The 23,683-nt window shown below is 35.9% G+C and overlaps 1 protein-coding gene across 1 annotated transcript in view; it reads right to left on the bottom strand.

The window, feature by feature from the left end:
* The window catches only part of SCP2 (sterol carrier protein 2), a 155,273-nt gene that overhangs the window by 120,917 nt on the left and 10,673 nt on the right, over positions 1-23,683 (bottom strand). The window contains exons 4-6 of the mRNA XM_068539894.1: positions 23,093-23,224; positions 21,752-21,816; positions 4,772-4,898 (exon numbers count right to left, since the gene is read on the bottom strand). Coding sequence (XP_068395995.1) covers positions 4,772-4,898; positions 21,752-21,816; positions 23,093-23,224 — 324 coding nt within the window. The remainder of the gene's footprint in view (positions 1-4,771; positions 4,899-21,751; positions 21,817-23,092; positions 23,225-23,683) is intronic.

Here is a 23,683-nt window from a genome sequence, read left to right as displayed (position 1 = left end):
AGTTGACCTTGAAAGAATAAAGAGCACTGTAGCCAAAGAAAATATGAGACTGGGGCGCAGGGACTAAGTTTGGCTTATCGAACACACTGAAAGGCCAGTGAGCTTACACATAGGAAGACTAGACAACAGGAATTAAAACAAGAAATGATTTTTAAAAAGAGAGTCTCACCGTAACAAAGTAATAGAAAATACTGATACATATTTTGGTACTTGAATGCCATGGACTGAATTGTGTCCCCTCAAAATTCATTTGTTGGACTTCTCTGGTGGCGCAGTGGTTAAGAATCCGCCTGCCAATGCAGGGGACACGGGTTTGAGCCCTGGTCCGGGAAGATCCCACATGCCGCAGAGCAGCTAAGCCCGTGCACCACAACTACTAAGCCTGCACTCTAGAGCCCATGAGCCACAACTACTGAAGCCCGTGTGCCTAGAGCCCGTGCTCCGCAACAAGAGAAGCCACAGCAATGAGAAGTCCGTGCACCGCAACAAAGAGTAGCCCCCGCTCACTGCAACTAGAGAAAGCCCACGCTCAGCAACGAAGACCCAACTCAACCAAAGATAAATAAATAAATTTATATTTTTAAAAAAAATTCATTTATTGAAGTCCTAACACTCAATGTGATGGTTTTTGGAGATGGGTCTTTTGGGAGGTAATTATGGTAGATGAGGTCATGAGGGTGAGTCCCTCCTGATAGGATTAGTGTCCTTATAAGAATCCTTACAAAAAGGGGAAGACAAAGATGTTTCTCTCTCCCCCTCTCTCTGCACCCACATAAAAGAAGAGATCATGTGAATACACAGTGAGATGGCAGTCACCTATAACCCAAGAAAAAAGGCCTCAGTATAAAACCTATCGTGCATCTTGATTTTAGACTTCCCAGCCTCTAAAACTATGAGAAATAAATTTCTGTTCTTTGAGCCACCCAGTCTATGGTATTTGCTATGTCAGCCCAAGCAAACTAATATAGTGGAAATGGAGTTACACTGAACAAAAATGTAAGATATGTGAATGGCTTTGGAACCATTCTAGTTCCAAAGTTTGGAACAATTGCTAGCAAAAGCCTAAAGTGCGTTGAAGAAACCATTAGTAGTAGCCTCGAAGTCCTTTGAGGATGCTGCAGGTGAGAGTTTGCAAAAGGACAAAATCTTACTGAAAACTGGAGGAAAGGAGAGCCCTCTTAAAATAGAAGCAGAGATTACAGTAATACTATTACTTGCAGTTATGTAGAAACCAGTTAATAAGCAAAATATTGAAACTGCCACATGGTTTCTTCTGGCTGCTTATAGTAAAATTCTATAATGCTATATTGCAGAAAGGACTATTAAACAAAAAGGATTCAGCACTTGATAGTTTTGAAAATTCTCAGCCTTTCAAAGTGGTAAAAGATGTTAAAATTAAGAAATAGTCTTTGACGGGAATAAAGACGCAGACCTACTAGAGAATGGACTTGAGGATACAGGGAGGGGGAAGGGTAAGCTGGGACAAAGTGAGAGAGTGGCATGGACATATATACACTACCAAATGTAAAACAGATAGTTAGTGGGAAGCAGCCGCATAGCACAGGGAGATCAGCTCGGTGCTTTGTGACCACCTAGAGGGGTGGGACAGGGAGGGTGGGAGGGAGACGCAAGAGGGAGGGGATACGGGGATATATGTATATGTATAGCTGATTCACTTTGTTATAAAGCAGAAACTAACACACCATTATAAAGCAATTATACTCCAATAAAGATGTTAAAAAAAAAAAAAAAAAGGAAATAGTCTTTGAGCAAAGATCAAATCCAGGGCATTGCCAGGAAAACATGGTCCAAAACTGAAGCCCATGTTGTGACAAATCTTTTGTTAAGACCTCAGAAAGATCAAAGGTGATGCCTCAGAATATTGTTCAGACAGAAAAAAGCCCTCTAAAGAGAAAAAACCTGTGCCTCACAAATCCTCTCAATCAAAGGGCTGCTAGGAAGCTTAAGAATGTTGCTCCTCAGCCACCTCAGAAAGGACCCAAGGTAGAAAGGCACTTAGCCCAAAGAGATTTGCAGGTGTAGCTTGTTGACTAATGGCATGACCAAACAAGATTCACAGGAGACGCACAAAGTTCTTAAGATAAAAATTATCTACAGAGAGGATTCTTAAGTGTTCGCATTCTATTTTTGACCTGGGAGGTAATTTAGGTCACAGTTATGAGCTTTGTGAGAATTCACGAAGCTGTATATTTATGTTGTGTGCATTTCTCTGACTTGAGTTATAATACACAACAACAACAAATATCATATTTTTTAAAAATGCTGGGTTCAATCACTACTTTGATTCTTTAATTTCCTAGCAGGTCACAGATCAAAGTTTGAAAAATTATGGTCTGGGATAAGAGCTGTGATAGTAAAAGAAACTGGGGGAAAAAGAAACATAATTTGGAGTTTGAAGGTAGAACTGATAGGACATAGTGAGGGACTGGAGTAGGGGAAGAGCGAGGAGAAGTGTCAAAGATGACTCATGTTTTTGCTTTGAACATCTGAATGGATGGAAATGCCACTTACTGAGATGAGGAAAAGTAGAGGAGGAGCAAATTTAAGATATGGGGGAACAGAATGAAGAGTTTGTATCTGAACATGTGAGATTTGAGACATCTGTTACATACACAAGCAGAGATGCAAAGATGCCAACTGGATATACAAGTATAGAGTTCATCACTGACTATCCTAAGTTTGCCTCCCTCTCCCCACAAGTGCCTTACCTTGTTTTATTTTCTTCACAGGACTAATAATTGTTTGAAATTATCGTAGTTTTTTTCATATGCTACTGTCTCTCCCTGACTAGAAATTTAAGCAAAAACCTCACATTTCATTTGCTTATTTGTTGCTTGTGAATGAATACACTGATGTCCCTAATTCTTTTTCCCTCCTGAATATCCTTTATGGTCTGACTTTGCAGTTTCCTACCACAAAAGAAGTAGAGTATATTTCCCTATCCCTTGATTCCAAGTTTGCCATGTGACTTGCTTTGGTCAAGTCTCAAAAGGCCTTGCATGTTGCAGATTACTCTCTTGTGCTTCTGCCATGACCATGAAAAGGACATGCCAGAGCTGGCCCTCCGGTCCCAAGAGGAAAATGAGGGACATATGACCCAGCCAAACAGGACTAAAACAGAGCCTCCAACCAACCTACAGTCATATGATCAACCCAGACAAAAAGAGCTGAGCATGACTTCGATCAGCTGATTCCCAGTCAATCCACCAACTTGTAAGCTATAATAATAAATAATCATTGTTTAAAATTGCTGAGTTTTGGAGTGGTTTATTACACAGCAATAGCTAACTGATATACTGCTATATTCCAGTGCCTAGAATAGTGCCTGCAATATAATAATAGCTCAATATTTTAAATGAATTATTTAATTCAAAAGGAAATGGAGGGACTTCCCTGGTAGCGCAGTGGTTAAGAATCCACCTGCCAATGCAGGAGACACAGGTTCCAGCCCTGGTCTGGGAAGATCCCACATGCCGCAGAGCAAATAAGCCTGTGCGCTACAACTACTGAGCCTGCACTCTAGAGCCCACGAGCCACAACTACTGAAGCCCATGCACCTAGAGCCCGTGCTCCTCAACAAGAGAAGCCACCGCAATGAGAAGCCCCTACACCACAACGAAGAGTAACCCCTGCTTGCCGCAACTAGAGAAAGCCCATGCGAAGCAACGAAGACCCAACACAGCCAAAAATAAAAAATATAAATAAATAAAATTTTAAAAAATCATTTTAAAAAATTAAAAAGGAAATGGACAAGGAATAGCCAAAGAGGTAAGGAAAACCAGAAGAACGAGATGTCACAGAGGCCAAGAGAAGAGAATGTTTTAAGAAAGAAATGATCAAAAGGGACTAATGGTGCTGAGGTCTATTAAAATAGGATTGAAAAGCATTTACTTGATATGGCAACGCAGTGATCAGTGGTAGCCTTGAGAAAGAAGGGAAGCCAGATTGGAATGGACTGAGTTTAAAATGGCAAGAAATAGCTACAAGAAAGAAAATTTCCATGGCCCCAAACTGGCAGCGCTCCTCTATACCATCCTACCATTCTTCCTTGAAGATTTCTTTCCTTTCTGATTACTTGATCTTGGCTATGAAACCTGGGATATATTTCCTGCAAAGAATAGGAATGCTGAACTTTCAAGAACAACTATTTTCTTTCTTATCTCACAGTACACAACAAGGCACTGGTTCAGGGTCATACAATAAAAACAAAAACAAAATCAAAAACTCTGTCTGCACTATCCCATGCTTTACCTAACTGGCTAAGGCAGGCCAATCACTGATCATCAGTCAAAAAGCTAGGATGTTTACCTACAAAATAAAAATCAACTATGAAATTTTAAATCTCATAAAACACTATGGATTGACAGATGATAATGGACTCCTGATGGATTCAAGTACTGAGAATAAAACTTGGCTACATAAATCTATTACCAAGAGCTAGCTTTAAGTCTCATTACCATATTCAGAACTAATGAGCCTCAATTTATAGTCTATGATTAAAGGAGACAAGATTTATGTTATTTTTCCTATTTCAATGTCTTGTTTTGGAGCATTCTAGGTACTTCTCATATGATGTCCTAGGTATAAATACTTTTAGAAAACTGAATTCTATACAGACTATTTCTTCAACTTAATTGAAAAACCATTTCATATTTTATACATCTTGGCATCCCCCACAGTTTCTTAATAAATACCTATTGTTTCTCACACATGTATATAACTACCAATAAGACAACGTTTCTTAACATACCGTATTTTTCCATGTGCTCTTTTCCAGCAAACCCAAACATCTGAGAAGCAACTGGGTGGGAAGACAATCCATACTTGTTGATCAGGACTTCGAGATGTTTATCAATTGGATTGGTCCTATTTGAAAACTAAGAGAGAGGAAAAAACAAAATTTAATAAGTACTTGACATGATAGGTGTCTGTTTTAACCATTACAGCGTTACTAAGACATTTGCTTATTTGAAGTGTAGAGTAAGCCAAAAATGGACAATGTGAATAAAATCAGTCAGAAAACGCTTTGCAGGGAAACATGGGAAGGAAAAATAATCAAGTGACCAAAGAGGTATTAATTCTTTCAAGAAACATGTATAAAGAATCCATATGTGCAAATAACTACTCAAGGTGCTGGGGATAAAATAGTGAACAAAACAGATAAAGTCCCTGCTCACCTGGCATTTACATTTGAGGGAGGAGGGGACAGAAAGTAATGGGGATGAAAATTAATTAAAATGTAAATAGTAATGCTATAATGAATAAATTCAAGTAAAGGGATAAAGATTGAAAGTGGGAAGTGCTACTTTATAGAAAATAGTCAAGGGAGGTCACATTGATAAAATGACATTTGAGCAGGGATGTGAAGGAGTAGGAGCAAGTCATTTGGACACTTTTGGGAGAGGAGCATTCTAGGCAGAGGGAACAGCAAGAATAAAGACCCTAAGGCAGAAGCAGGCTTGGATATTTGAGAAAAAGAGTGAATTAGGGTTAGGATAAAGTGATACGCAGAGTGCAATCACCTCTGTTTCCATGGTTCTAGAAGACAAAAACACAGTTCCCACTGCAAACGTTCTACAAAGGGAAAGCTGTTTCTTACCAGTTTACCTACTAGACTATGAACACCCCGAGGGCAGGAACTCTGCTTCATATACTTCTGTATGTGTATCCAATGCCTAGCATATGGCCTGTTACATAGTAAACATTCCATAAATAATTGTTGAATGAAATAAATGAAGATTTTTTTTGGTGCACAAAGGGGTTCTAAAGGGAATGCTATGAAAAAATCAAGATTAAGAAAAAATAGGCTTACAAGAGGAAAATTATTTAGTTAGATATGATAAGCAACTTGACAATCCAAAGGAGAAAGACAAAATGAGCTGATAAATGGGATCTGTGGAATCTGTGAACACAGAAATCTTAAAAATAAGTATATATAATTATGTGTTTGGATTTCCATAGATGTAAATTTTTTTCTGTCCAAAGAAATCTAAAAAAAAACATTTAAAAAATACAGAAAATGTTCATACCTAAGTTAAAAAGGAATGTGAATGAAAACAATGATATACAACTTCTGCTTCTAGTCATGATGCACTATAGAAACCAGATTTACCCTTCTATCTTAAGCAACTAAAAACCTGGACAAAATATACAAAGCAACTGTTTTCAGACAATGGACAACATAAAGCTTAGTATAGCGATCTTTGAAAGAACTCACAGAGAAGAGTAATGGAGAGAAGAGAGAGAGAGAGAGCTGATGATCTGAAGAGAGTTCCTCTTGAGTTTTCAATGAGTCTAATCAACACAGGAACATGAGGAAACTACTGAGACCAGGGAAAGAATCACCGGAAAGGAGCACGCAGAATAATTCCCAATGCTCCCACAGGGCCAGGAATAGTTCTTATTCCCAAAACCACAATGGAAAATATCTCCTAACATATGGGGCATCAATGGAATCCTGAGGTTACTGCTTGAGTAGCAGGGTCAGTTTAGTCTTAGAATAATAAAGGCTGTTCTGATTCTACCTAACGAAGCTTAAAAGCAAATCTCAAAAGTATAAAACCACTTCTGAAAAACACCTACCCCAGAACATACCCCTAAGTAGTTAACAGAACATAAAAAGTCAACACCCAACAAAGTAAAATTTAAAATGTCTAGCATTCAATCACAAGTTACAAGGCATGCAATGAAACAGAAAAGTACAACTTGTAAAGAGTGGATTAATCAATCAATAGAAATGATATAGCTGATAGAATTAGATGGGAACATTAAAACAGTTACTATAATATACTCCATCTGTTCAAGAAGGTAGAAGAAAGCATGAACATGACAAAGAAAAATAGGGAAGATATAAAATAAATGACCCACATGAAACTTTTAGAGATAAAATATACATTGTCTGAAATGAAAAGTAAATTCAGTGGAATTAACAGCAGATTAGACAATGCAGCATAGATTGGTAAACTTGGAGAACTAGCAAATTAAAATATGAGGAGGAAAAAAGCTAGAAAAAAATGAACAAAATCAGTGAATTATGGAACAACAATCAAGAAGCTTAGTAGATATGTAATTGGAGTCCCAGAAACAGAGAAAATGGAGAGAGACAAAAGTCAGAAAAAAATATTTTAAGGCATAATGGATGAAAAATTTTCAAATCTGATGAAAACTATAACTCATATATCCAAGAACCTCAACAAACCCCAAGCACAAGAAACATGATAAAACTACACCAAGGTGGGGGCTTCCCTGATGGCACAGTGGTTGGGAGTCTCCCTGCCAATGCAGGGGACGCGGGTTCGAGCCCTGGTCTGGGAGGATCCCACATGCCGCGGAGCAGCTGGACCCGTGAACCACAATTACTGAGCCTGCGCGTCTGGAGCCTGTGCTCCGCGACAAGAGAGGCCGCGATAGTGAGAGGTCTGCGCACTGCGATGAAGAGTGGCCCCCACTTGCCGCAACTGGAGAGAGCCCTCGCACAGAAACGAAGACCCAGCACAGCCATAAATAAATAAATAAATAAAATAAAATTTAAAAAAACTACACCAAGGTATGTCATAATAAAATTGTTCAAAACCAGTGATAAAGAAAAATCTTAAAAGTAACCAAAGAAAAATACACATTAAGTATAGAGGAACAAAAGAAATAAGAATGACAGCAGACTTTAAATCGAAAACAATGAAAGCCAAAAAAAAAAGAGTGAAGCTAAACTAGAATTCTGTACTCACCAAATATATCTTTCAAAAAAATAAGGTAAAAAAAATGAAAAAAAAATAAGGTAAATAAAGACTTATTAGAACATACAAAACTGAGAAAATTCATCACCAGCAGACCAGCACTATGTGAAATGTTAAAGGAGACTCTTCAGGCAGAAGGAATATAATCCTAGATGAAAACTGGAATCAATAATATAGAAATAAAGATCACTGAAAGTGATAAACGTGTGGAGAAATATAAGGCTTTTTTCTACTTTAAGAATTCTTTTAAACATCATTGACTATTTAAAGCAAAATCAATAGCTGATGTAGGGCTTATAACATGTATAGAAGTAAAATGTGCTTCTAGGAAGAGGTAAACAAAAAAATACTTTGTAAGGTTCATGTAATACTATAGTGAACAGTCGTAACATTACTTAAAGGTGGTTTGTGAATAAGTTAAAGATGAATGTAAACCCTAAAGCAACCACTAAAAGCAAAACACCTGAGGCATAGTTAATATGCTCATAAAACAGAAAAATAAAATTATAAAAAATTCTCAATGAACAGAAAAGAAGACAAAGAGGAAAAAAGGAATAAAGATATTGAACAAAAAGAAAACGAGTAGAAAGATGGTAGATTTAAATCAGTGGTGTCCTAGTAAATGTTTAATAGGCTCATGGGGGGTGAGGGAGGTCTTATTGATAGCATTTGTCTATTTTTGTGTTGTAAATACTCCCACCATGGCCAATTTGAATCTACTAGCATGATGTCACTGAAAGCAAAGATGAGAAGAGATATGCATAATCAGATCTTGCAAGCTGGTACAAGCCGGTAGGCATCAGTTTCAGCTAACCACTAATTTAAACCCAGCTATATCAATAACCACATTAAATGGAAAGGATATTAAAAGCCCAATTAAAAGGCAAAGATTATTATATTGTTAAAAAGCAAGACCCAACTAAATGCTGCCTAAAAATCATAATTCAAACATAAAGACAGAAATAGGTAAAAGGATGGAAAAAGATAAACAATTCTAATTCTACCCAAAAGAAAGCTGAAATGGCTATGTTAATATCAGACAAAATAGATATAACATCAAAGAACACTACAAGAGATAAATTCTTATAAGTAGCCTAAGGTCCTTCAAAAGGCAGGGTCTGACAAAGGGAGTACCTGGCTGGGATCCATAAAAACTTTCACAAATGTGTTTTCAGTTTCATGATATAATACACCTCACATCACCTCACAATGATGAAGGGGTCAATTTATCAAGGACATAACAATCTTAAATGTTAATACACCTAATATGAGAGCCTCAAACTACATGAAGCAAAAACTGATAAAACTGAAAAAAAATAGACAAATCCACAGATTTAGCAGCAGATTTCAATACCTCCCTCTCAATAACTGATAGAACAAGTAGACAGAAAAACCAGTAAGGATATAGAAGGCAACCAATATTATCAACCAACTTGACCTAGAATTTATAGAACACCCCACCCAACAACAGTAGAGTACACATTCTTCTCAAGTGCACAAGAATATTTACCAAAACACACCACATCTTGAGCCAAAAAACAAGTCTCAATAAATGAAAAAGCATTCACATCATACAAAGTATATTCTCTGACCACAGATAATTAAAATAGAAACAAATATCCGTAACAAAAAGGTATCTGTAAAATGCCCAAATGTTAGGAAGCTAAGCAACACACTTCTAATGTATGGATGAGAGAAGAAATCACAATGGAAACTGCTAAATAATTTGACCTAAATGAAAATGAAATCATGACATAAAAAATTTGTGGTATGCTGCTTAAGCAGTGTTTTAAAAGAAATCTATAACATTAAATGCCCATGTTCGAAAAGATTTAAACTCAATGACCTAAGCTTCCAGCTTAATAAACTACAAAACAGAGTAAATTAAACCCAATGTAAGAATTGAAATATTAAGGATCACAGCAGATATAAACAGAAAATGAGCAGAATGAAGTAGAATGGATAGAAATTAGTAGAATGAAATAGAAAAGAGAAAAAAATAGAGAAAATCAATGAAAACAAGGGCTGGTCCTGGTAGAATGAAATAGAAATGAGAAAAAATCAATGAAAACAAGGGCTGGTACTCTGACAAGATCAATAAGACTGGTAAACACCTTTTGTTATACTGATCATGGAAAAAATAGAGAAGACAAAGGTTACCAATATCAGAAGAAGAGAAAGGACATATCTAAAGATGCTACCTTAAGGGGATACTATGGGAATAATATGAACAAGTTTTTGTCAATAAATTCAACAATTTAGATGAAATGGACAATTCCTTAAAGGGCACAAACTGTCAAAGCCCACTCAAAAAAAAAAAAGAAATAGATAACCTGAATAGTAATATACTTACTAAAGAAACTGAACTTTAAAACCTTCCCATAAAGAAAACTACAGACCTAGATGTGCACTGGTGAATGCTACCAAACATTTAAGGAAAAAAATACCAATTATATAAACAAACTCTTCCTAAAAAAAAAAAAAAAAAAAAAAAAAGGAGAGAAGTGAACAATTCTCAACCATTCTATGAGGCCAGCATTATCCTGATATCAAAAGTAAATAAACATTAAAACAAAAAAGAAAACAAATCAACACCATCACAAACATATACACAAAAATCCTTAGCATAATTTTAACAAATTAAATCCAACAACATATAAAAGATAAGACATCACAACCAAGCATTTACCCCAGGAATACAGGATGGGTTAATATTCAAATATCAATCAATATAATTCACCATATTAACCAACTAAATTAAGAATAACAAACAAAATAAGGATCTCTCATAGGTACAGGAAAAGCATGTGAGAAAATTCAACATATAGTCAGGACAGAAACCCTCAGCAAACTAAGAACAGAAGGTAACTTTCTCAACCTGATAAAGAACATCTGTGAAAAACATACAGCTAACATATTTAATAGTGAAATCTGAATGTTTTCCCCTATGATCAAAAACGAGGAAAAGATAAATGCTCTCACAACCTCTATTTCAATTTGTTGTGACAGCCCTAGCCAGTGCAATCATAAGGCAAGAAAAATAAATAAAAGGCATACAGACTGAAAAGGAAGAAATAAAACTGTCTTGTACATAGATGATATGATTGTTTATGCAGGCAATCCTACAGAATCTTAAAAAAGCCACTAGACTAGGAAGAGAGATTAGCTAGATCACAAAATACAATGTACATTTGGAAACTGGTATAAAAATAAGTGCTATTTTTAATAACATAAAAAACTTGAAATACCTGGGGAAATTTTTAATACAATATGTAAAAGAGTTACACATTGAAAACTAAAAAACATTACTGAAAGAAATCAAAGACCTAAATAAAGAGAGATAAACCATTTTCATGGACTGGAACATTTAATATTGTTAAAAATGTGGAGATTCCTGTGTATTAACCTATAAATCTACTACAGGAAGCATTTTTATAGAAATTGACAAGCCAATTCTTAAAATGTATATGGAAATGCAAAGGATTAGAATAGCCAAATCAATTTTGTAAAAGAAAAACAAAGCTGGAGAATGTGCATTCCAATTTGATTTCAAGGCTTATTAAAAAGTTACAGTATTCAAGAAAGTAAAGTATTGGCATAAAGACTGATCAAGGAAGAATCCAAAAAATGATCCACACTACATGGTCAACTGATTATCAGCAAAGATGTCAAGGCAGTTCAATGGGGAAAACATAATCTTTTCAACAAATGGGGCTGTATGAAATATGGGATACACATTTTTTTTTAAATTTTAAACTTTGATCTTTACTTCCTAAAGTACACTTACAAAAATAAACTTAAAATTTTCTTAAATAGGATACAAAAAGCACAATAGTAGAAAACAGACAAACTAGACTTCATCAAAATTTTAAACTTTTGCTCTTCAAAAGATACCATTTATAAAAGGAAAGGGCAAGTCCAAAGAGCTGGAGAAAATATTTGTAAAACATATTGAAAACAGCTTGTATCTATCTGGAATATATAAAGAACTCTTACAACACAGTAATAAGAAAATAACCAACTAATAATTGGGCAAAATATTTGAACAGTCATTGAATTCATCAAAGAAGATATACCAATGACAAATAAAAACATGAAATGATGCTCAACACCATTAAATATTAGGAAAATACAAATTAAATCCACAATAAGATACCACTGTACACCCACTGTGCGAAGAAAATTAAAAAGAATGATGATCACAAGAAAACTATACACCAATATCTCTTAAGAATGTATATGAAAATATCTTCAATGAAATGCTAGCAAACTGAATCAACAACACATTAAAAAACCCCATGACAAAGTGGGATTTATCCCAGGAATGCAAGGTTGGTTTAATGTCTAAAAATCAATTAATGTAATATACCATATCAATAGAATAAAGGGCAAACACCACACAATCATCTCAACAGACATAGAAAAAGCATTTGACAAAATCCTAAACAGATTCCTGATAAAAAAAAAACACTTTTAAAAAAAGATGGAGGGACTTCCCTGGTGGCACAGTGGTTAAGAATCTGCCTGCCAATGCAGGGGACACGGGTTCGATCCCTGGTCCAGGAAGATCCCACATGCTGTGGAGCAACTAAGCCCGTGCACCACAACTACTGAGCCTGTGCTCTAGAGCCTGCATGCCACAACTACTGAGCCCGTGTGCCACAACTACTGAAGCCCGTGCGCCCTAGAGCCTGTGCTCTGCAACAAGAGAAGCCACTGTAATGAGAAGCCCGCGCACCGCAACGAAGAGTAGCCCCCGCTCTCCACAACTAGAGAAAGCCCACACGCAGCAACAAAGACCCAATGCAGCCAAAAATTAATTAATTAATTAATTTAAAAAAATATTTTTAAAGTGTGGAAAAGAAGGGAACTTCCTCAACCTGATAAAAGGCATCTACCACAGATAACATGCTTAACGGTGAAAGACTGAATGCTTCCCTCATAAAAGCAGAAACAAGATGAAATGTCTGCTCTCACCATTTCTATTCAATATTGTACTAGAAGTTCTAGCTAGGGGAATTAGGCAAGAAAATAAATAAAAAGCAACCAGATTGAAAAAAAAAAAAGAAAAACTATCTCTATTTGTAGATGACATTATCTTGCAAATAGAAAATCCTAAGGAATCCACTAAAATCTATTAGAATAAACAAGTTCATCAAGATTACAGGATATAAGATCAATATATAAAAATTAAATATATTTCCATACACTTGCCAAGAACAACTCAAAATGAAATTAAGAAAATAGGGACTTCCCTGGTGGTCCAGTGGCTAGGACCCCATGCTCCCAATGCAGGGGGCCCAGGTTCGATCTCTGGTCTGGGAACTAGATCCCACATGCCGCAACTAAGAGTTTGCATGCCACAACTAAAGATTCCTCATGCCACAACCAAAGATTCCACATGCCACAACTAAAAGATCCCACATGCTGCAACTAAAAGATCCCGCATGCCGCAATGAAGATTCCACACGTGGCAACGAAGATCCCTCATGCCACAACTAAGACCCAGCACAGCCAAACAAATAAATATTAAAAAGAAAGAAAATAATTCCATTTACAAAAGCATCACTAAAAATAAAACACTTAGGAATAAATTTAACAAAAAAAGTGTAAAATTTACACTCAGAAAGCTATAAACATTGTTGAAAGAAATGAAAGATCTATTTTTAAATAAATGAAGACATTCCACGCTCATGAATGGAAGATTTCAGATGGTTAAAATGGTAGTACTCCTCAAAATGATATACAGTCAACACAATCCCTATCAGAATCTCAACTGGTTTCTTTGCAAATATTGATAAGCCAATCCCAAAGTTCATGTGGAAATTCAATGGACACAGAACAGCCAAGACAATCTGGAAAAAGAAGAATTTAGAAGACTCTTACTTCCTGATTTCAAAACTTACTAAAAAACAACAGTAACTGGGGAATTCCCTGGTGGTCCAGGGGTTAGGACTCCGTGCTTCCACTGCAGGGGGCATGGGTTTGATCCCTGGTTGGGGAACTAAAATCTCGCCTCCCACACAGTGTGGTCAAAAACAAAAAACAAAAAACAAACAAACAAAAAAACAGCAACCGAAACATTGTAGTATTAACTAGCATAAGACTATATAGATCAGTGGAATAGAACTGAGAGTACAGAAATAAACTCTCACAATTAAAATCAATTTTTTAAAATATTATTTTTATTAAGTCTTTACCCTTGACAGTGTGGTTTGTTTTTTTAAAAAATATTTATTTATTTATTTACTTTATTTGGCTGCGCTGGGTCTTAGTTGCAGCATGCGGGCTCTTAGTTGCGGCATGCGAACTCTCAGTTGCAGCATGCATGTGGGATGTAGTTCCCTGACCAGGGATCGAACCCAGGCCCCCTGCTTTGGGAGCATGGAGTCTTAACCTATGGACCACCAGGGAAGTCCCAAAATCAATTTATTTTTGACAAAGGTACCAAGACAAGTAAATGGGTGTTAAGGATAGTCTTTTCAGTAAATGGTGCTGGGAAAACTGGACATCCACATGCAAAAGAATGAAGCTGGACCCCTACCTCACACTATATTTAAAAAAAAAACCTCAAAATGGAACAAAGACCTAACTGCAAAAGCTAAAACTACAGAATTCTTTCAAGAAAACATAAAAGTAAATTTTCATGACCTTGAATTTGGCAATGTTTCTTAGATATGACACCAAAAGCATAAGCAACAACAACAAAAAATAGATCAATTGAACTTCATCAAAATTTAAACTTTTATGCCTCAAAGCAGGGGTCCCCAGCCCTTGGGCTGTGGACCAGTATCAGTCCTCTGCCTGTTAGGAACCAGGCCACACAGCAGGAGGTGAGCAGTGGGCAAGTAAGCGAATCTTCATCTGATGCCCCCCCCCATCGCTCGCATTACCGCCTGAACCACTGCTCATATTACCACCTGAACCATCACCCCACCCCAACCCCATCCGTGGAAAAACTCTTCCACGAAACCAGTCCCTGGTGCCAAAAAGGTTGGGGACCGCTGTCTTAAAGGATACCATTAAAAAAGTGAAAAGAGAAGCCACTGAATGGGAGAAAATATTTGCAAATCATCTATCTGATAAAGGACTTGTATCTAGAATATATCTCACAACTCCATAATATAGAGACAACCTAATTTTAAAATGGGCAAAGGATCTGAGTAGACATTTCTCCAAAGATACACAAATGGCCTTTCATACATGAAAAGATATTCAGCGTCATTAGCCATCATGGCAATGCAACTCAAAACCACAAGGAGATACTGCTTCACACCTACTAGGATAGCTATAATAAAAAAGACAGACAATAACAAATTTTGGCAGATGTGGCAAAATTGGAACCTTCATTGCTATGGACTGAATTTTGTCCATCCCAACAGTTATGTTGAATCCTTAACCCCCAATGTTACTGTATTTGGGGGGAAAAGGGCTTTTCAGAGGTAAAGATTAAATGAGGTCATAAGGGTGGGGTCCTCCTCCTTAGGACTGAAGAAAAGGAAAAGGTAATTTGTTCTCCCTCCCTCTCTCTCTGTCTCTCTCGCTCTCTCACCCCTAATAGGTGTTAATGAAACTGGGATTTGGGAAAACATTTTTTCCCCTTGGGATTTTACTGTATTGTTTGAATTTCTTTATAATTAGCATGAATTCCTTTCTGAAAATAATAAAGTCATTAGTCTTTAAAAGAAAAAGTTCATAGCTTTTACTAAATAATATCAGTTTGAGATCTGTCACAAGGATCAAGTGCAGAAAAACACTGCTGAAGTTATGTTCATCACAGCATACTTTACAATAATAATAAAGAAAAATCTAAATGTCCAATAATAGGAGCAATCCTAAGTAAATTATAACACAGCCATGTGATAAATTGTAATGCAGACATTAAAAATTTTTTGCTTATAAATAATCTTTAACATGACATACTCAAAAAATAACGTTAAGTGAAAATGAAGTAAATCCAATTATAGATACAGCACAATCTCGACTTTTTTTGCTAAATTAGCAAATCACTAATGATGTTTGTCATTACAGATGATTATTTCTTCTTTATTTTTTCTGTATTCTTCCATTTTTTATGACTTTTACAACAAGGAAAATAAAATTTTTATTTTTTTTTATTTTTATATTTATTTGGCTGTGCCAGGTCTTAGTTACAGCACACAGGATCTTCGTTGGGGCATGCGGGATCTAGTTCCCTGACCAGGGATGGAACCCAGGTGCCCTGCATTGGGAGTGCAGAGTCTTAACCACTGGACCACCAAGGAAGTTCCAGGAAAATAAAAATTTTAAAATAAGCAGCTCCTGTAAGAGTGGGCCATGAAAATGTAAGAAGTAACTATGCAAATCCTTCCAAACATATATACAAACACTCATAAAAGTTTGGCATCTGTCATTCTAAATATCTGGGGATGAAATATCTCTTTTGCTCCTTGCCCCATGTCTTAATCAGTTTGGGCTTCTATAATAGAATACCATAGACCAGGTGGATTAACCAACATATTCTCACAATTCTGAGAGCTGGGAAATCCAAGATCAAGGTGTCAGCACATCTGGCATCTGGTGAAAGCCCACTTCCTGGTTTGCAGATGGCTGTCTTCTCAATGTATCCTCACATGGCAGACAGCAGAGTGGAAACAAACTCTCTCATGTCTTTATAAGGGCACTAATCCCATCATGAGGATTCCCCCACCCTCACAACCTAATTACTTCCCAAAGGCCCCACCTCCTAATACCATCACCTTGGGAATTAGAGTTTTAACATCTGAATTTTGAGGGGATAAAAACGTTTAGTTCACTCTAGGAAGTTAAAAGCAGAGCAACAGCCCTTGTTCTCAGCTTAAAGAGATAATGAAGAGATGTCTTGGCAAAAAATAAAGAACAAGAATACACTGTTCCTCTACTTCTTTGGTAAATTTAACTCCTAATTTTCTCCTATGTTTGTCTGTGCCATGAACAGCCAATCCCAGGCTTTCCCTGATGCCTAAAGTTCAACCAAGAGCTGACTTCAGCACTCCCTCCTTGCCTGCTGCTGACCTGAGGATCGAAATCACATCAAATCACATGCTTAGATGGACCGAAAAATAAGTGGTCAGAGGCCAAATTGAGTGGCAACATTCCAGCTCTGAAGAAATTATAAAACTAACCAAAATAAATCAACTGGTAGGAAGTGCCAACAACGGGAACCACAGATCCATTTCATCTCATAAGAGCAGCAGCCTCTTAAGTCCCTTTCTTGGCTACACTCAGGTCAATAAAGAAAAAAATACTGTGTAAGCCATATATGTAATTATAAATTTTCAAGCAGCCACATTAAAAAAAAAGAAACAGGTAGAATTTATTTAAATATATTAATTTAACCCAATATATCCAAAATATTATAATTTCAAAGAAAGATTTTTTTAAAATATATATATATATTTTTAAAGTAAGAGTGGTTTTGTTTATTTATTTATTTATTTTTGGCTGCGTTGGGTCTTCGTTGCTGCGTGTGGGCTTTCTCTAGTTGCAGCAAGCGGGGGCTACTCTTTGTTGCGGTGTACAGGCTTCTCATTGCGGTGGCTTCTCTTGTTGAAGAGTACGGGCTCTAGGCACACAGGCTTCAGTACTTGTGGCACATGAGCTCAGTAGTTGTGGCACACGGGCCTAGTTGCTCCGTGGCATGTGGGATCTTCCCAGATCAGGGATCAAACCCATGTCCCCTGCATTGGCAGGCGGATTCTTAACCACTGTGCCACCAGGGAAGTCCCAAAATTATTTTTTTTAATGTTTTAGTTTATTTAAACAGTATCAATTATGTGTATTATGCTGGCACAAATATACAGAAATATTTTTAAATTGTTGAGACAGTTTACATTCTTTTTTCATATGAAATCTTTAAAATTCATGTATATTCTATGGTTCCAACACATCTCAACTTGGATGCTAAATTTTTATCAGAAATATTTGATCCAGGTAGGTAGCCACATATATTGTTTGTTGTGAATAGTATTCCCAGTGAAACAAGTATCCTTTTTAGTTCAAGGTAATAATTCTCTCTTGTATAAGAAATTATTACCTTTGTTTGCAGCATACCCATAAAAAGGGAAGTTAGGACACATGATCTGAAGGGAAAGACATAGGACAAAGATAGAAACCAAAACAGCAATGCAGGAGTGAGACGTTAAGCCCTCTGCTATAGAAAGACACCTAGGGGCCATAAACAGAAACAGCAAGTTATTTTTGTTACATTCAAATAGATTGTTCAATCACCTGATTTTTAAATTTAGGATTCTAAATACAAAATCTTAATAAATTCAGTTACAAATTGCTATAATTAATAAATGAATAAGGGAAGAAAAGAAGAAAAAGAGCAAGAAAAAAAGGAGAAGTGCAGATGTATATGGAAGTAGGGGGGTAGTGAAATGCCAACAAAAGGATTTCATGTCGGATAGAAATAAAAAGGAGGAAAAGACAAAGTATAAAAGAGAAATGGAGAAAAAACTCATAGTGAAAGAGAAGGGAGAAAATGATAGGTTCTCCAGGTATAGCAAAAAGTTTATTTGGATTAAAAGACCTGGTCTCAGTTGAATCATTAACTGCTAACTGGGTCCAATGTCACTGGGTAATTACTTCACTCTGGGCTTCACAGATTCACTTTACCTATAAAATATCTTCAGGACCATCTCTAGCTAAAACATTGTCTACGTTGCTTGCCTGCCCCAGGAATCTATCCTATAGAAATAATAGCTTGAGGAGGGTGGGAGGGGGAAAAAAAAAAGAAAGAATGGCTTGAGAAAGTAAAGATATATGTACAAGAATGTTGACTGCAGCACTATAATAGCAAAAAAAAGAACATGTAAAACTAAAATTGAACAACCTAATCAGAAGAGCAGAAGGGACTGATTGAAAACCCTATAGCCATGTAATGGGATACTAGGCAGCTGTTAAAAATAAGGAAGTATATCAGTATGTTCTAGCCAGGAAAGCTGTCCATTTGCCATGTGAAAAAGCAACATGTATAAAATCATTAATCTTCTTCATGAACATATCAGTGTTTTTTAACATTGTGAACATGTATATGCATGTATATGTGTATGAATGCTTAGTTAGATATGTCTGTATAAACTTGGAAAAAAGAAAGGACATATAGATACACTGGTTACCTCTGAAGAACAAGATTAAACAGGCAAATAAGGACTTTTAATATATATCCTTTTTAAAATTATGGGACTATGGATGAATTTTACTATTTTATAGTTTTTAATAATTTTCAAATAAAAGTTATCAAGGTACCTGCCATTAACTACGGAAGAAAAACATCTATTTTTCATGTGTCATAAATGTTAGGCACTTCTGTTAGGCAACACCTAATCATCTTACTTTGCATCTTCTCCAGTTGCCACCCTCCAATCCAGTTTTTCAAACTGTTCCCTGAACATACTATATTCACTCCAACATTCATGACTTGGCTTATGATATTTTCTCCAACACCCAGAAAGATCTTGTCTTCCCCGATCTTTAATTATCCTTACTTTATTTTTATCTTTATTTATTATATAGCCTGCGAGCCACAGCTACTGAAGCCCATGCACCCTAGAGCCTGCGCACAGCAACTACTGAGCCCACACGCAGCAACTACTGAAGCCCGCATGCTCTAGGGCCTGCGTGCCGCAACTACTGAGCCCACATGCTGCAACTACTGAAGCCCGCGTGCCTAGAGCCCATGCTCCACAACAAAAGAAGCCACCACAATAAGAAGCCCGCACACCGCAACAAAGAGTAGCCCCCACTCGCTGCAAATAGAGAGAAAGCCCCAGCACAGCGCAGCCAAAAAAAAAAGAGAGAGAAATAGATGGCAATACCATAATAGTAGGGGATTTTAATACTCCACTTTCATCAATAGATAGATCATTCAGACAGAAAATCAATAAGGAAACACAGCCTTAAACAAGATACCAGACCAAATGGACTTAACAGACACTTGCAGAACATTCCATCCAAAAGCAACAGAATACACATTCTTCTCAAGTACACGTGGAATATTCTCTAGGACAGATCATGTGTTAGGCCACAAACAAGTCAATAAATTTAAGATTGAAATCATAGAAAGCATCTTTTCCAACCACTGTGGTTTAAAATTAGAAAACAATTACAGGAAGAAAACTAGAAAATTCAAATATGTGGAGATTAAACAACACGCTACTGAACAACCAATATGTCAAAGAAGAAATCAAAAGAAAAATCATAAAATATCTTGAGACAAACAAAAATGGAAATACAGCATACCAAAACTTACGGGATACCACAAAAGCAGTTCTAAGATGGAAATTCATAACAATAAATGCCTACATTAAGAACAAGAAAGATCTCAAATAAACAACCTTACTTTACACCTCAAGGAACTAGAAGAAGAAGAATAACCTAAGCCTAAAATTAGTAGAAGGAAGAAAATAGCAAAGATTAGAGAGGAAATAAATGAAATAGAGATAAAAAGACTATAGAAAAGATCAATGAAACTAAAAGCTGATTTTCTGAAAAGATGAACAAAATGCCTACACCCTGTTTTCTCTCTCACCACTTCATTAATTCCAATTACACATTTATTATACCTTATCACACTATCCTCCACATAACATAACTTCCTGCCAATTTTCAATCTTTTCTCTCTCTATAGTGTATTCTAAATAATCACTTCTAGTCCAGTTTCACTAATTCTCTTTTAGTCATGCATAATCAGCTATCAAACCTATCTTTTGAATTTTTAATTTTAATTATTTCATTTTTCTTTTCTATAAATCCTATTTGGTTTTTTTTTCAATGCCTGTAATGTCCCTTTTTGCAGTTTCTTAAACCCCTGAGGTATTTCCAAGCTTGCCTTTTATTTTTTTAAACATAGCAAGCATGCCTAAAACTACATCCAATAAATCTAGTTTCTGAGGTCTGCAGAGATCACTTTTTACTGTTCCTTCTTTATCCTGGTCCTCAAATATGGTGCCTTGTTTCTTTAATGCTTGATTATCTTTAATTGCATGTCCTTGAAAGCTTACTTGAAGAGTTCTCAAAGCGTTCTAGAAGGAAGATGCTTTCCTCCAAAAGAAAATTTGCAGTTGCTTCTGTTAAGTGCCTAGGTTAACTGGAACCAATTTAAGACTCAATTCATGGTCTGACGTTTCTTTGACCACCCAGGTAAATGAGAATTTTTGCAGCAATCCCTGTGGTTTATTAATTCTCAGTGAAAGGTTTTCTGGTTATTTTTTTCTTCTCTTTTTTTTCTCCCTTGCTCTGCTCAGTGCCAAAGCAACTCTCCCTGTAATCTACTGAAAGTGGGGAAAAGAGGACGTAGGGGAGGGGGGTAGTTTTACTTTTGTGTTCACCCTTACCAAAAATGTTTACCCCTAACCAGTTTAATATGGAGAGTCGGTATTAAACTTCTGATCTTGGGGGGACCTGAGCTGTGACTACTTTCCTCTTCATGTAGGGGGCCATCAAAATTGAAGTTCACAGCTTCCTGATCAGCGAAGGCCTTCAAGGCAAAAACAGCTTCAAATGCTGATCTTAATTTTCCATCATTCAGCAGCAATTCCTCTCTTGTTAGCTCTTCAGTGTCTTTAGGATATCTTGTTTTTATTCCATTCAAATATTTTACTTGTCATTAGTAGGAGAAATGATTCAAAAACCTGGCTTGCCATTACCAAAAACAGAAGTCCCAAACCTTATTAACACTCTTCAGTTTGTTGAACGGAAATAATTTTTGAATGAATGAATGAATGACTTTCAAATTAAACAGACATGTCACCCTCAGATTCAATCATCTAACCTGTCTGAACATCAGTTTCACAAAATAAAGGGGTTGAACAAAATTATCTCTATGATTCTTTATTGTCTAAAATAGCAGGATCTATTGCATATATATGCAATGTCACCTTTCAGCTTTTGCAAACTCCATTTATGGTAGTCAGATGGGCAAAGTTTTCTCATAGTGCTACAACAATTCCAAAATAAAAATAAATGAGACTCACTGTTAATCCAAGGGGTCCCTTTTCCATCTTCTCAAACCCAAGAGCCAAGACACAATCTGCCAGACCTTGAAAGAAAATGTAATTAGTTTGAAAAATTAAATTTCCAGACACCCAACAAAATATCATTAAATACTTCAATTTAAACAAGCATGCCAATTTATACAAAATGTAAAAACATGGTATAATCCTATAAAATTTTTAATAAGTGAAAAATTACAGAGAAAATTCTTATATGCTTCTAAATAAGAGGAAAAATTAATAAAGTATATAATTCTTTCTTTGATTCTCAGTGTTAATAAGACTTTTGATTAATGTGGAAATATGTTCCAGTGAAGAACAAATATAAATAGCTAATTTTAAATTTTTAAACATTAAGTAAAATTTTTAAAAATTTTAAAGTATCTTGATCAAAATCTCAACAGAATTATTTTTGGAGGGAGGGGGCACCTAAAAATGACATTAAAGTTCAACTAAGCAGCAAAACAAGCAGAATTGCCAAAATTTTTCCTAAAAAAAAAAGAAAAAAAAATAACAACATAGGGGGCACAAGGGATACTAGTATTATCCAATAGTGAGACATTATAAAGCTCCAACAATTAAAACACCAAAGAGTAGAGCAATAATCAACAATCAATCAGAAGAAAGAACAGAGGGCCTAGTAAAAGAGCTTAGAATATTTGGAAATATGGACTACGATATATATCCGAGAGAACTGAAAACATATGGCCACAAAAAAAATTGTACACAAGTGTTTACAGCAACATTATTCATAACAGCCAAAAAGTAGAAACAACTCAATGTCCATCAACATGTAAATGGATAAACAAAATTTGGTGTATCCATACAATGAATTATTAATTGGCCACAAAAAAGAATGAAGTACTGATACATGCTACAACATGGATGAACTGTGAAAATATTATGCTAAGTGAAAGAAGCCACAAAAGGCCATATATCATATGATTCCATTTATATAATGTTCAGAATAGGTAAATCCATAGAGACAGAAAGTAGCTTAGTGGTTGCCAGGGGCTGCTGGGAGATGGAAATGGGAAGTGACTGCTAATGGGCACCACTTTCTTTTTGGGGTGATAAAAATGTTCTAAGATTAGATAGTGGTGATAGTTGCATAAACCTGTAAATATACTAAAAAACACTGAATTGTAAACTTTAAAAGGGTGAATTTTATGCTATATAAAGTACCTCTCAATATAATTGTTATTTGTTTAAAAAGAAATACATTATAAAGCAATCCCTCTAATGGTCGTATGGAGAAATAATAAAAGGAGGGCAATAACCCCACATCTATTTAAGTTCACTAGACAAATAGGCACTTCTCACCACCCTGAATCAGTTGCCGGGCCATAAACAAAGCAGTTGAACCAGTAGAACAGTTATTGTTTACGTTGATGATAGGAATTCCAGTCAGTCCCAAACTGTGATAGATAGCCCTCTGGCCACAGGTAGAGTCACCTATATATAAAAAAAAAAAAAAAAAAAAAAAGTTATATATGCAGCATGAGAATTATGGAGCTGCAAAGCAACATAATACTACATTATGGTTTTTCCAGTGCTATGTCTTTGTCTAACATACAACATGGGCAGAAAAATAAATATACTATTGACATCTTACTCAGAAACAGTTTTAGCATGAAGCATCATTTACTCTGCAAATATAAAAATTCTCAAAACACAGAGTATATATGCACTTTCTTTACACAATACAGAGGTAGGAAAGTAGAAACATGACCAAGTAATAGCAAACAATTCAATCTGGCTAGGGCTACATGATAGGCAGCAATATTTCATGTATACTGTCAGATATAAATCTTTTAAAACTAAACTAATTAATTAAAAGGCCATGATTTTTCTCTTCATGTAAAATTTCATAACTTCAAAAAGTTAAAAGATTCTGCATGCCAGGGTATTCCA

The sequence above is a fragment of the Eschrichtius robustus genome, chromosome 3 (assembly GCF_028021215.1).
Source record: "Eschrichtius robustus isolate mEscRob2 chromosome 3, mEscRob2.pri, whole genome shotgun sequence".
NCBI lineage: Eukaryota > Metazoa > Chordata > Mammalia > Artiodactyla > Eschrichtiidae > Eschrichtius > Eschrichtius robustus.
Note: the sequence above shows the minus strand (reverse complement) of the source record. Positions and strands in the feature narration are given on the sequence as shown.